Below are 16,627 nucleotides of genomic sequence, written 5' to 3'. Positions count from 1 at the left end.
CTTATGTTGGAAAATAAGAAAATGCAGTACTAAACAGTTCATAAAAAATTCTGAAAAAATTCTTAGTATTCTATGAGAAGAAAATAAACAATTTTTGTTTCTAGCAGTTTTTTTTTAATTGATAGTATTTGAATAAAAAATTATTAAAGACCAATTTTCGACAATTTTTAGTAATTAATATCTTGTTAATGCAAAAATTGCAAAAAATGGTAGAGGACTTTTCGACTCAGTTTAGTCTATTCTACTTGCCTATGAAATACAATATTTGGCGATTATTTTGGAACCCTGTATAACTAAAAGATATATTTAAAATTTATATAGGAATATTATTAGGCATCAATATCTAGTCGTGTTTTTTTACATATTTAGCAAATTATAAGTTGCACAAAGATGAAGTATCATTTGTAAAAGATTGAAAAAAATTACAAGAATTATTCTCAAACATATCTAGTTTAAAGATAGACATAATAAAAAAGGAACCACAGTTATCACAGCAAAAATTAACAAAAACGGATACGTTTTGTTAATAAATAAATAAATGTTAAAAATAAATGTTATATCGGTCCGAGAAAACTTCGTCCCTCTTTTTTCCTCGCCGGATTTTCATTTGGTCCTCTCGTCAACGTTCCCTTCGGAAAGGAGCAGAAATACAGAACAACCCGTACCGGACGCGGGGCTGTGCATGTGGTCACTTTCCGGTTTCTCACCCCTAGCAGTAGACCCTAGTACGACTGGCGCCCATTAGAGCTCTCGTATATTTTTACTCGACCAATATATCGTCACACCGGCGCATATATTGCATTAGCACGGGAGATGCGTGCCCTAGATAACGCCGGTCGAGCCGGTAACGATCTCCGATGCTAACAGGAGGTGTGAATTTTAGAGCCGAATGTTATATCGGTTACACAAACACCCTCTTGAACGTTACGTTTTGATTGAGGATGTAAGTGATATCACGATATCTTGTCGATCTCACCGGAAATTTTATCAAATGCACATTTAAAAAATGCACAATTAAAACGTTCATGATTCACATTAAGTTTAATTTTCATTCTTTTAAGATAGTTCTTTAGTAAAGTGCCGAAAATTTGAGGTGCCTCAGGATTTACCCAAAATTACAAATATCTACATAATTTGGATAAAATATTAAAATTATGTGTATATCTTAATGAAATGTAGTGTGGAACGTACGATAAAAATCAAGAGCTGCATTTTTATCGAACGAATATGAGATTATGTTTATTTTTCGAGATTAAATTTATATTATACATATATACTATACATATATGTTTATATATATTGTAATGCAAGTAAAAATAAAATTATATTGATCCATAAATAATTTATAATTTAAATTACTATTAATTTAAATTAAAACTTTGGATACATTGCTTTGCGTTTTGGACGATTTGGTTTAATTGTTGAGTTACTGTTTCCAAACACTGTGTCATATTGGAGATCATTTCGTTGTTCTGTATCATATTAATAATTTGTGTTACTTGGGAAACAATTTCTTTAGCCTGAAAAAAATGTTAAAATTATTTTAAAAAGTCTTTTGAACAATTATAATTTAACACGTTAAATATTGTGCTAATCATCTATGAACACTTGAACTTTCATTGCTGAACTAGTGATCGGCATTGAATGACATTATTAAAAAATATATATATATAAAACTTGTATAAAATAATATTTACAACTCTTAATAAAAATATAATTATTATTAATAAAGTAATTTCTAAAATAATAAATGTACTATACATGAAAATTTTGTATAATTCAAATATATTAAATAGTATTTAAGCGAAATGGATTTAATAGTAAAAATTTTATTTCGACGTGGTCGAAAAGATAAGCAAATAGGTTATTATATACATTATATACATATATATTTAACATATTAATCAAAGTTTTGTGTAAACATTTTTACGCATTAATACATTTTATTATAACATTATCAAAAAATTTTGTATTATTATAAAAATATAAATTATTATAAAAAGAATGTTTAAGAATAAAAAAAATTAAATTATATAATAAATTTTAATAAAAATTAATTGAAATACTTACATTAGTGATGCATAGAAAAGGATTTTGAATATCACAATTTACAATATTATCAAAGTTCTTTGTTATATTTGTTAGCAGATTATTCATTGTATTGATAAATTCTTCATTTTCAGCCGTATTAGTTTGGTTTGTAATGTACGTATAGAAAACGTTTTTTACTTGCTCGATAGCGTCTTTAATATTATTGTACACATTAATGCATGGCGCAAATGTTAAAAGTTCTGTTTGGCGTGCTACAAATCCATCTATTAACTATATTTCAAAAATTAGCAATATGCAATTTTAAAATATTGCCATTTTTCTGTAAAATTAATTTTTTTAATAATACAATTAAGAATTAATTGTGAGTGTGTGTGTGTGTGTGTGTGTGTGTGTGTGTGTGTGTGTGTGTGCGCGCGCGCGCGCGCGCGCGCTTGTGTATGTGCGTGTACACACGGAGAAAATTTTTTCTTAGAATTTATTCTGAAAATATGACGAAATAACATTGTGTATTTCAAAAAATTTTAATAAATCTCTCTTATTCATTAATAAAACTACAATATAGTATAAAATAAGTTTGATCAATTTTACTGAAGTGCATAAAAATCTTTAAAATATTTTATTATGTATCTCAACTATCATTTTCAATACATAAAATATGTAGTATATGTAAAATATGTAGTATATGCATAATTATTTTAAATATTCGAAAAGCAGAAAAATATTTTCACTTGCACACAATGTTATTTTATATATTTATAAATTTTATATATTTATATGTAAAGTATAAAATAAATATCAAATAAAATTTTTTAAATTTTTACAATTCTTGTTAAATATTAATTTTTTACAATCTGAATAATATACTATTTAGATTCAAGAATTAAAAAAACTTACACAAACAGCAATGATGCAATTTATGATTGTGATTTTTGTCATTGTTGTTCTAACTTTTTGAGACTTCTGAAATAACACTCCTTTTTTCACCTAAAATTCGCGTTTACATAAGATATTCACTTCCGACTTGTAAAAGATATCATTGCGAATTAACTTGTTAAACTGCTTACATCAATGTGCGATTACTTTAATCAGCCAAAGTAAAAAATAGTAGTAACGAACAAAATGTATTACTTAAAAGAGAATTTTATAATTTATTTTTTTATAATATATTACTACAAATCTATGTTCCATCTAATTTGATTTTTCTTATGATAATTTAGATTTTTCTCATATATAAATATGTAACTGGAATTGTTAAAATAGTTCTTTTTCCTATATAATAAATATATTATTTTTACCAACAATAAGTGATACGCTATGTATCTTTTTGTATTTTTATTGAAAGTTTCTTATTTCAATCTCGCAAAAAAAATAATAGCAATTTTAACTTCAAAAATTACTACATAAAAATAAAAGATATGGTATAGCACCAATATCAAGTTAAAGAAAGATTTAATATCAACAACTAGTGGCAAGTTATTAAATTTTACTTTAGTATTCTCTTATGCCAATCTACCAAAAAAAAATAATAGTAACTTTCATTTTTCTTTAAAAATATTTTTATTAAATGCCTTTTTATCTCAATCCAGTAATATCTTTAATTATCCTTCAAAAAATTTATATTACATTAAAATTATTATGTTCCTATTTTAACCAAGTATCACAAATTTTTGAATTAACTTTAGTGAGATGTATATGATTCATATATTGTATGATTAGAATGATCCATATAAAAAAAGATTTGATATCAACAATTGTGACACCAAGTTAAATTCTGTTAATGCAATATTAATTTCTTACTGTACAGTCAAGGCCATACAATATAATTTACTTATTTCTAGTAATATACATCATTTATATAAAAGATTTGGTATGTTTATGTAAGATTTGATATTGACTTTAATAACGACAAATGGCACCAAGTTAAATTCCAGTACATAGTTCGTCTTTCCTCTTTTTCTTTTCATGTTGAAAAGATAAAAAAAGAGATAAATTGTACAAGAAATTCAGTTAAGGCTACATTCAGGGATATCGACAATATCAGCGCTATCGTGTCATTCTATTTTTATCACTCATTAGACGTAAAACAAGAATAGGATATAGAGCATATTCCGAATTACATATAAAGTGCTTGATGTATCATTTGTTCTCATCGAAAGAAGGATGAAATAATGATCATGCCACCGACGAGATACTATTAAAAACCTGAGTAAAGTTTCCATACAAAAAGAGGTTTCGAGGACCCGAAAATAATTGAAAAATGCTGATATTATCGACAATTGATATAAATTGATATAAATTTGCGATTATTATATAGCATAAATATTTGGATAATATATCATTAAATTGTTTTTTATTATGCAAATAAGAATATGTATACTCATATAACTTATATATATTGCTGCAAAGTTACGATTTTTTTTCTCTACAGTCATCTCTATTGATAATCAAATTCAGATAACATTAAAATCATAATTATTACAATAGTTTAATTGCTTCTATAAGTCCGGAAAACTAATTTGACATGCAGTTCGAATGACTGCAAATATGCTATATAGCATACATATATGTACAGTATCTATAATTCACATTGAATTATCTAAGCATTAAAGATCCAGCTTCGACCAGTATAGGCATTTAATTTCTAGCTTGTATTAGATATGTTCTCATAATTATTATCACTATTTTTCCTATTACAGTCCCTTTCCTTTTTGCTTTCTTTTTTCTTTTTTACTTTTTTTTTTACATTATCTCAGACATTATCTCAGAATCCGGTCAGATATCCGGAAAATATCAAATATCCGATATATTCTTTTCCGAAATAATTTTACAATCCGATGTATTCCTACTAAGAATTATAAAATTTATAACCTAATAATTTTGGCTATATTTCCAGTATCTATGAAGATAATTATAATATACAGTATTTTTCTCAATTCGACAAGTGATTTGACATTACCTGAGTTCTCAGCAAAATCTATGTGGCACCAACGATATTTCAGAAATGTATGTTCACATTACCGTACAACCGACGCGTTTTTATTTATTATGCCCTACCTTTCGCTTTTTCTTCATAGAAACCTTTAATTACGTGACTGATAATCGCCAATGTCGCATAATGTCTGATACGACTAATTACACGTGACAAGGACGCCTATATTTAAGGCATTCTACGTCAAACCGAGTGCTTTTGAAACATTATCATTTTTAATTTTTTTGTTAATTAGCTGACGTATTTTATAGATAACAATATGAGACACGTGTAATTTCACGAAAAACAATTTTAGATCTTTTTTTATGAAATGATTCATAATGCTTGTAAGTTGCAGAAATTGATAAAAAACGTCACTCATGCGAACATTAATTAATATATCATCAAAACCATTAGTCATACAAAAAAATGACCAAATGGTGCAAGAGACCAATTTTAAATTGTTCTATAGATAAATTATTTTTAATTTATTATGTTGTTGATATCATATCTTTTATACGAATAATACGTAAAATTTTGTGAAATTTAACTTGGCGCTAGTTATTGATATTAAATCTTTTATATAAATAATAGAATTAAGTAAATAACAAAGATAGTATCACTTGTATTTTATTTTTTAATTTGATAGAATTTAACTTGGTTAGTTAAGATTTATTATTTAGATTTTAATTTCATACATTAATTTTTTTTTCGAAGAGTAATAATTTTTGATAGAGAATTACAATTGCCATTATTTGGATTGGAATAAGAGAACCTTCAATAATATTTTTGAAAAAGAATTAAAACTGTTACTATTTGAAATAATAAAAAAATACATATCAATTAGATTCCAGAAGGATGTACATTTTTAGCGCTTTTTTTACCTTTTTAAAAAAGTAATCTTTTATATGAATGATACATAAAATTTTATGGAATTTAACTTGACGTCAATTGTTATAATCTTTTATATGAATGATATACATATTATTAGAGTTAAGTAATAAAGAAAGATATTATTACTTAGATTTCAGTTTTAATATCTTGATTAATTAAGATGCTATCGTTTTGGTTTTAATTTTTAATTTTTGGTACAATAGTTTTTCTCGAAGAATAATAATGATTTTTGATAGAGCATTATAACTGTCATTCTATAATTTTTACGAATAATTTTTGAAGAATAATAATTTTTGAAGAATTAATTAAGTATCGCAATTGATTTAAAAATGCTAGCCAAAATGACGAAAATGCACGATTTCAAGCATAGGGGTTATTTATCTTTGTAACTGTACTTACATATCCCTTCGTACACTTTTATTGCATTAAACTTCTACAACAAATCCGTATTAAACTAACAAAATCAGAACACATAATCCAATGCATCTGAATATGTTGTTTCTGATAAGTTTGAAATCATTATTTTTTATTCCTAATTCCTTATTCCTTGTAAGAGACTGCGCACAATAGCAGGAATAAGGAATTAGTAATGAGGAATAATGATTTCAGCCTATCCAAAACTGTGTATTCCGATATATCCGATTTTTGATAGATTGAAATCATTATTCTTTATTCCTAATTCCTTATTCCTTTTATTGTGAGAGACTCTACATATAAATTGTGTTCAGCAAACTCAGTCGAGTGAGCGCTCGCTGTCATTGGTGTGTTCTTTTAATCATTTAAAAATCATTCAATCAGATTTTAGATGTAGAAGAATACATTAATAATATTAATATATAAATTAAGAATACATTAATAATATAGTGTGCGCTCCTTTAAAAATCTGATATCTAGATAATTTTTGTTATTAGCGCCGGGACACTACTGTGTTTCCAGATATGCAAGTTTATGCACATAAATTTTCCAGAATGGCCGTTGAGCTATTATTTTTTTGTTATTATTCGTAATTTTTTATAAAATCGTAATTTTTTAAACTATTATCTCGTAAACTATAATCTCGTTTTTTAGAAAAGTCAATGTAAGATTTGTGTGCAGTTAGCATCTGCGAGCCTTATCCCCATCATTAAGTTATACGTAAAAAGTTACATCTTTTTTTCTTAATATTTTTTTCTCTTTTATTTCATCGTTAACCTACCGTAGAATTTTGCACAATTTCAGTACTTCATTATATAAAAATTAGACATTTCTATAACTCGATTTATTAAAGAATCACCTTAATAAAAGTAAATTTTTTTACTTTGTAATTTTTAAATTGCCTTTGATCACTTATAAGACAAAAAATATATTTCCTACCGTATTACTGTTGAAAATAATGTAAGAAAATATTTAATTCTTTACTCGGAATTGATATCGATACTTAAATATATTAAAGAATGATTTTATCGCGAATCAGTATTCAAGCAGTAAATTTTTAATTACTTCGTAACGACCAAAATGTGTAGAAGTGGCATTATTCGAGATGTCAAAATTCTAGTGGAGAAAAGTTTCATCGATAGTATTTGTGGGATACAGTTCGCAAGCTTCTAAGTCCTACGAGATTGGTGGAGAATCGTCGTTCTATAATTCCATTAGTTGCGCGAGTCGGTCGTTCCCACGTTCGTCGAATCGTTCGGTCGGCTCATGACGAGGAACGAGAACCGTTCGAAAAGTTTTCCGATCATGACCAGTTAGTGTGATTAGTGCCCGTGAAGTACTCAAGTTCGCCTGTAGCTCAGTGTAATGCTTTGTGAATTCTCATATGAGTTCACAGCTAACGTGTCTAAAAAAAAAACTCAAAAGTTACTACAAAAATTTTTATCTCTCTTTCTATATCTTTCTGTGACCACCTTCATTTAAACAAAATTAAAAATTGATGATATTTATAATGGATAGAAAGAAACAATAGTTATCCAAATTTATACATTCAAAAATAGATTTATTTAAATTAGACCAAAAGTCTAATATTAGCTAAATTGTTCACAATGAGATTACTTATTAAATTAAACAAAATTTTATACAAATTTTACAGATACATGTTAAAATTTAGAAATATCACCAAAAAATAATTTTTTTTAATATTTTAAATCAGTAACTGAATTTATATGCAATAATATTACTATCAATTTTATTATATCCATATCGTTTAAATTACTTTTACTTATAATTCCTCATTTTTCTTGTAATAATTAAATGAAAACCTAGACTAGAAAACCTAAACTTTAGTTCATTGTAACGCACGATTTATGCAAGTTTTCTTTCATGATCACGTGCCATGTGTCAATATTTGAACGAGAATCGATTTAATAGGTGTCGAATATCAAATCTCCATTGAATATTAATCCCATCTATTCTACATGCTCAATCTCAAATATCGATTCATTACCGCGTAATTCGATAAACGACAAACTAAACGTAATTTCCAAATATCAATGTCATCCGAAAATTTAATTATCTGAAGATAACAAGGTACAAATCATTAAATCGAAAGAATCTTGAAATCATTCTAGATTCATTCTAGATTCATTTTGCTTAAAATAGAGCACTTTTATAACAAAAGAAAAAAGTGGGGGAAGTTTCTATTTAATTCGCTTTAATTTCACATTAACACTAATACTATCTCGCCATCATAAATTTCAACTAAAAATTAAATTGTAAATTTTTTAAATGACATTATATCTTCACAGAAATAACTTTGCGACTCTAAACTTCGAAGAAGAAACGAAATATATTCGAATATAAACGTACATGAAACTTGAAAATTTACTACTTTTAAAGCAGTGTTCGCAGAAATTTCTGACAGTTTACAGTGCAGAAAGAAATGATGCGTAACGTTAAAATGTCTAAATTACTAGAAGATAAGTTCAGGATTTATTCTTATATATGATTGTGCAAACAAGTAATTTCTGACAGTTTACAGTGCAGAAAGAAATGATGCGTAACGTTAAAATGTCTAAATTACTAGAAGATAAGTTCAGGATTTATTCTTATATATGATTGTGCAAACAAGTGCGTTGTAAACTCCTAAATTTAATATCTAAAATTGTAATTGAATAAGAAACTTTAATATTTTGAAATATATCAGTTTTATATCAAAACTCAATGGTCTCATTTCTTCTCTCTATGATATTTTCGATATTTTACCCATTTAATATCAGTATAGAATATAAACAGCTTGATAAAGAAGCAAGTTTAAAAGGACAAAGTAGAAATGATAAAAATCGCTTTTGCTTTAATAATAATTAAATAATAAATATTATTTATATAGTAAATATATAAATAGTAAATATTATAATATAAAGCTTTCAAAACATTCTCGATCCTAATTGATTAAAACTAATTGATTTCCCCTCATTTCTCTGATGAAGAAATTCTCCATAAAGACTTTATTCGTTTGCTCTACGCAAACATGTCTGCCAGTTGGCATGCAAAAACTGTCATGAGATACTCACAAGTGGACTGATACTTTTATGGAGCATATCGCGTGGAGCGCATATCCCCCCCCCCCCCGAAGCCGTTGGAAAATGATTGTCCTATGGTGGAAATGTTTATCCCACGTACTCGCGAGATTTGGAACGCTGCCACTTGCTCTACATACGTGAACTGCAGCGCCAAGCAAGCAGTCCCGCTCGCATTTCGCAGCACACCGTTGCGATTTACACCCAGATTACATTACACGATCTCGAACAAGCCCGAATATTGTATTTTACGCTCCTGCGTCTTCCGCTCCAGTGATTTCTCGAGCGCGAGAGTGCAATGGAACGTAAGAATAAAGTGTATATTTTGTCGAAAAATTTGTACTGGTATTTCAGTGGATGAATCTAAATACTTGTATAGCGTAGAAAAGAATGATGTGTGGAAAAACGGTGAGAGTAAATAGAAGAGTAAATAGAAACAAATATTTCTTACATAGATGGCTGCGTAACTCATTTCAGAAATTTACGTATGGCACATATTCTTCGTATGATAAAATATTCAATCGCGTGGAAATTACTGCAGTTTGATTTTTATAAATGTATATTAAAAAGTTTAAAAAGTGGTAGATATTTTTAATATAAGTATATACATCAGAGATATAAATAACTTTTTTCTCATCTTCATTTAAGAATCAGATAAGTGTAGATGAAACAAATAAGATTATTATTATTATTGTAACGTGCAATAATTAATTTACCTTTCTTCTTCAGTATTGCATTACTATGATATAGACTTTATAATACAAAAATAGCTGTTAATATCGACTTCAACTAGCTCTCTTTAAATAATAATTGAAGAAATTGTCCTCGAGTGCGACTGCAGTTGTATTCTCAGAAAAATGCATTGATTATGTAAGACAGTGAAGTTATTATACTACAGTTATTATACTACAGTAGATCAAGCGCAACATAGTTTCCCATGTACAAATTATAAGAGTTATATACCATGCATCAACCATAGTTAAGCTTGTTAAGCTATTAATAGATCTGTTCGCGTTGCTTGCACTTTTTACCCTCACCATCTTCGCTTTCTTTCTCTTCAACATCGCAATATATATATTTATCTCGTTTTAAGTTCAACAATTTTGAAGATTTTAAGCAACTAATCTACTCTGTTTAACTCTTCACAAGCATTAATACTAAAGATAAAATGTAGTGTGAAAAAGCAAGGCAAATATATACCGATACATCGACAATATCATCGATGCACCTGCCTACAGTCCGACTGTTGTACATTCGTATTTTCTCAGTGGCTACGAAGTACATCCCGGATATATCCTAAGAATGATTTAAGTCTACAAGAAGGATACTTGGAGCATTTACTTTAATTTACAACGTTCCTTTCGATTTCGAGATAAAACGGGGCCGATACCTTCCCCTTTTTTTCTCCATTTCATCGAAGCTCGCAACGTTGGCGAGAAGAGCGTTAATCGGAGGTAGAAAATTCCTAATAAAGAGTAACGTTTACCGAATAGCCGAACAATTTCGTCGCGGTGCAGGAAACAGTAATGAGAAGCCTGTCAGTCGTAAAACAGACTACGTGATAGAAAAAAAATAAAAATGCAAGACCAATATTTGTATGCTCGGATGCGTCGATTTGAAATTATTAAAAGCACAATTTAACTGTCTTGTTTAACACGCAGCTACCGAATGAGTATTTTTTTTCAGAATCAGTTGAAAAATCAGACCGAAGTTAACCATGTCGATTATCGCGTAATTGTTAAAGCAACATGTATTGCATTTCATTTCTTCCACTTTACAATGGATACATTTTACAATAGACGTACAAAAATAATTGCACAAATTGTGTTTTTATTTCAGACATGTATTGTAAAATCAATAATTACTTTTAAGGATTACGTGTCTATTATCCATAGTACATCGCGTTGTAAACAATATTTATATCTTTTTTTTTTAAAAAAAAGAAATAAAATCATATTTATTTTCTTTCTTCTTAATAGAGATGACTTTTATATTTTTTTATTTACTTATGATATATTATATATTAGACAGCACACAATATTTATAAAATATTTACAAAACATTTATAAATATTTATAAAGTTTATTTTAAATATCTTTGTAAATATTTTTATGGTTTTAGATTGCGTAGATCATAAACATTTATAAATATTATGAAATATAATTATTGTAAATCTTGTAGTGAATGCTATGGAAATATTTAATAAGACATTACAATTTAAATAAAAAATACTTATTAGAAATATTTATTTATATTTATCATAAATATTACATTAAATATTTAGTCTATCTTTTAATAATATTTTGAATAAAGCTTTACATAAAACATGTGTGAAATATTTATATAACATTTCAAAAAATGAATAATAATAAATATAAATAAAAAATGAATAATATAAATATTTAGTATTGTCTGAATATAGGATATTACTTATATTATTTCGTTTTATATTGTTCTTCTTTAATTACACGTATGTTAGCGCGTTTAACTTAAAAAATATAAGCGAATCAAATATTCCACAATTGATTTGAATTACGTTGCTACTGGATGTGCGTTTCAAGCAGACTATGTTAAATTGCCAACGATACCGTTTAATTAATGCTTACGCTGTAGATTATTTACCGCAATTAAAATCGTTAAATGTATTCTGCAAATTCATCCATTTAACATTAAACATACAATAACAGCTCGTTACATATCAATTACATATGTACTATCTGTATCTATTCAATACAGTAATGCGCCAAAATTAGAATAGGTATAGTCATATCAAGTAATTATTATAAGAAGAATAATAGTCTCAGAGATATTTGTAAAAATTCAAAATAAATGTCGAACTCTCTACATGAAGATTTAACAATGTTGTTGGACTGTGAATGGATATAATCGATACTCACAATCACGTCCATTATCGATCAGCTCTCAGTAACGATGCGCCGTACTTTATAGAAGGATCGATATGTCTATCGTGCTTTATGGAATGGCGATGCTCGTAAACGAAGGGATTAAAGGCGTAACCTCGAAGCAATGTCCCGGATACACGAGCGAAGTCAATAAATTTCTAATTTCCTACCAGTACCACCTCGTATACCTATTGTGAGCCGCAGTAAGCTTATGAATGGAGGGGAGATTAATATAAAAATCGGGGTCCCCTTTTCACAGTACTGTATATCAGTGTATTATCCGCGATATGCAACGTCGTTTTACACTTTATAATACGACGTGATATTGTTTCTCGCGATATCGCGGCTGTTTTCCGCCGCAATTTTCGTGGTCGGTAGCCAGATGAAAAATTCAGCAAAATCGCGGAATACAGTGCGACAATTGATCGGTTTTCATGTATAAGCACCTCAATATATGAAAATATAATAGAAAGTTTTTGTAGCTTTTCATGCAAAAATAAATATTAACACAATAAGCAAAAATAAATATTAACACAATATAATATTTTAAATGTTACTTAATAAAAAAGTTGATTTTTTATTTTATATGAAATACGAATTAGGAAATAAGATATTAATAACAAATTATATACACAAATTTGAACGTGTAATTTAAAACAAGTTTCGGATTTCCATTAATTATTTTACTCAATTGAATAAAAGTTATCGTATAAAAACGTATGAAGTTAAAAAAGCACTAACTCATTTTTAGAATTATTATATCGGAATTGATAACAATTTCTTTCTCCATTTTCTCTGAAAAATATACTGATATATATTGCGTCCTTTATAACTAAATACGCTTTAATCTGTGTCACAAATTGATTAATAAGATTTTAACCTATTTTATTTGCAAATAATTAAAAAATTATCAATTTCAAATAAAATGCCGTTTCGTTTTATATAAAAATCAGCGAGTCATATTTCATAAAATTGGCTTGCACATGACAAATCGGACTCTTCCATTCTAGCGAATGGTTAAGCAAATAGCGATAATATATTCTACATTTTATGATTTTCCAAGTTAAGCTTAATATAACGAATAGGAATATGAACGATTTAAAGTTCCATTTAATGTGGAAATGCCAAAAATTTGCCGATAGAATTTTAAGTTACGATAACACTCCATAAACGCAATTGTTTTTTTTTTTTTTTTTTTTTAGGAAAATATTTATATCAAAAAAGAGCGATTTTTATGGTGAGTATATAATATCGAGTGCACAAAAATTATTTATCTCGAGTTCAAAATCCTTTCAATCCTATCATTAAACATTAATTATATTGCAAGATATTGCCTAAAATGAATTAATTTTGAAATTGTTTATTGGCGATTGTTTTCGGTTAATTATTTACCATAAATATTTGAGCGACAATATCGTATCCATAAAATTTCCATGAATGCAAGGCCGAATAAATCCAATCTATCAACAAGCAGCGGGCATATTGATTATTAACCGTAACTGTTGTGCCAACTGGATTCGAATAAATGTACATATATACATATATTTTATAATTCGTATGTAAAAATATCTACTAAAATTCCTGTGCTTTTTATGTGAACATTTAAGGAAAGTGCTTGATTGTTTTGTTACTGTAAACTACGATTATATTCACAATTTGTAAAAATCGGAAGAGATTAATTTCCAACAGCATAAAAACTTGTTTATCTCTCAAAAGTCTAATTGATTTAAGCTTATATTCCAAACTGCAATGTAACAAGATCAGTTGCAGACAGTCTTGCTTCTATCATGATAACTGCATATCGATTCTTTAACAATTACTTCATATAGTTTCCCGTTGCAATCAATTGCAACAGGGCAACGGCCTTCATCCATATTAATGCAGAAGCCACGATGCACGACCGATAATTGATTTTTCGGGTAATCGGCCAACCACATTCTTCCGTGTATCCAATAACATATAATCCACATAAAAACAAGATCGATACGAATGTTTTATATAAAGATATTATATTGGATTTCTTTCCCGATTACTCATTGCACGGAATGCATTTGCGTTTTATCGACTATACGAATAAATAATCCAATACTAACGTGACTGAAAAATTTCAGCGAATGTATAAAAAAATCGGAAAATATAAATTCACGTTTATTATAACACAAAAAATAAGTGTACTTTATCTGATCAATGTATAATACACTGTTAAATTTATAGTATCAAATTTAACCTAATGTGAGTCGCCATTGCTTCTATTAAATATAATACTATCGTATTTTATATTAAAATGATAATTTGACAACTATATCGTGTCAATTTAACATTGTAGTGTCAAATATAACCAGTGCTTTAGTATAAAAAAATGATATAACTGAGTAAGAGCAGTGGTCGATTCACATTAGGTTAAATTTAACTCAATAGATTTGACAGTGCAGATGCTGAGAAATTTTTCATAAAGTGTTGCGAAATTTCGTAATAATTTGACCGCATTGTGTTTACATGATATAATAAATAGCCATAAATCACAAAAATCCCGAATTCTTGTACAGAGAGGACAGCGAACCGATGCAAAATCGTCTTTGCATTGATTAATAGCTATCGTTTAGATCGAGGCGGCGGCGCGTCGCAGCGCACCGAAAACAAAAAGACGATTCGTACTCTTAATTAATAGAATCGGTCGTAGCGAGCGATACGATGTTGCGCCATGATACACCGCGTGATTAAATAGATAGCTTGATACAAGTGGCAATAAACCGACATTGTGCATTGAGAAATATAATCCTTTCTGGTAACGATTTTTAATAGATTACGGTTAATCTTCTCCGAGGGAACATTTCCCTTAACATATTGCAAATGCAATGTATAAATAGCGCTACAAATGCCGTCATTTAAAAAAAAAAATGTAACAAAAAATCTCAAGCGTGTAAATCATTAAGCAGCTAATATATTGAATATTCGGCAAAATGTATGCGAGGATGCGATGATGCGATAATTATACAAAGCTTTCAATATTTGGTGCGTGATAAAATCCTATATACTTATATCGATGGAAAATTGATAATTGAACTCGTAAATTTTGATGAAAAAAATAATAGCCGTGAGGAATTTAAGATATAATTTCCAATAACTTTTCGCGACGGAATTGATACGCGAATAAATTCGATATTTGTCACGTTAGTTTATAAAGACAATTATTCCAATAATAAAACGCACATAAAGGGTGAATGTAGCACAAGATGCATAATCCTTTTTTTAAGTACGCCATATCTCTTTTTTTATTAAGACAGATATAAAGTCAGATTTATAGCCCGCGTTACATGACATGCATACAACGGTAGTCCCTCTACTTAAAACTTACTTCCTCTCCCCTCCCAGCAAACATAATCTCGTCTTAAAACATCAAATAAATGATTTAATGATCGAAATGTGTGTAACATTAAGACACCATTTTTATCTAAAAATTGTCATCATTTCTGTCAAACGACGTAGTGATGTTATCACCACAAAAATTTACGAGGTCTGAATAAGAACACATTCATGACTATTTATTAATATACTGCAGCAATAAATTTTATTATGTAAAATAGCGGCAATATTCATTTTAGTTCAATTAAATAATCGTATTAGTGTTGATCGTAAATAATAATATAATTAAATATGTTAATAATAAGTAAATGTTAATTACAAATTCATAATGCTGGATAATAAGCCTAAAAACAAATTTTATGCAATAAATATATATATTTAAACAGAAAAACGATAATGCAAATTTCTCTCTATCTTCAAACATTTTAAAAGTACTATGAATATTTTAATATATTTTGATGGAAGTTATTATACATTTTTCACTTTTTAGAGAAGTAAAAACTTTTTGAATGTATTCTCATCAAAATATTTCACAAATTAAAACATTTTAACGAAAATTCTACATATAAACTTTAGGTGAACAAATCAATTTTAACTTTATCAAGAGACTATTATATCATTGTTCAAAAATTTCATATGAATTGTGTTTTATTGATAGATTTTTAATAAATGTGCAATTAAAAAACCAATCTAGTTCTACGAACTGATGTTTTATACTAAACTTGCAGAATATTAAACACTCTTTGCGATCTCATATCGTGAGGATTTTCAGCGGATTGCAAAAAATCGCACAAGTATGCTAAAATAAAAATACGAGACACCGATACAAATTTGCACGCAAATCCACTTGGTACAGGTAAGTACTCGGCGAAAGGTTATCGTACTTATCCCGCAATCGCGTTGTTCATCGATATTCCTGACTTCGTTCTCTCTCTCTCTCTNCNTCATCCTCT

General features: G+C 28.0%; 1 protein-coding gene across 1 annotated transcript in view; it reads right to left on the bottom strand.

Annotated features, from left to right (window-relative positions):
• The window catches only part of LOC105627006, an 83,828-nt gene extending 80,840 nt beyond the window's left edge, over positions 1 to 2,988 (bottom strand). Inside the window, exons 1-2 of the mRNA XM_012208288.1 lie at positions 2,947 to 2,988; positions 2,071 to 2,322 (exon numbers count right to left, since the gene is read on the bottom strand). Coding sequence (XP_012063678.1) covers positions 2,071 to 2,322; positions 2,947 to 2,988 — 294 coding nt within the window. The remainder of the gene's footprint in view (positions 1 to 2,070; positions 2,323 to 2,946) is intronic.
• Between the last annotated feature and the right edge of the window lie 13,639 nt (positions 2,989 to 16,627).

The sequence above is a fragment of the Atta cephalotes genome, assembly GCF_000143395.1.
Source record: "Atta cephalotes unplaced genomic scaffold scaffold00007, whole genome shotgun sequence".
NCBI classification, from domain to species: Eukaryota; Metazoa; Arthropoda; class Insecta; order Hymenoptera; family Formicidae; genus Atta; species Atta cephalotes.
This window is presented reverse-complemented; position numbering and strand designations above follow the sequence as displayed.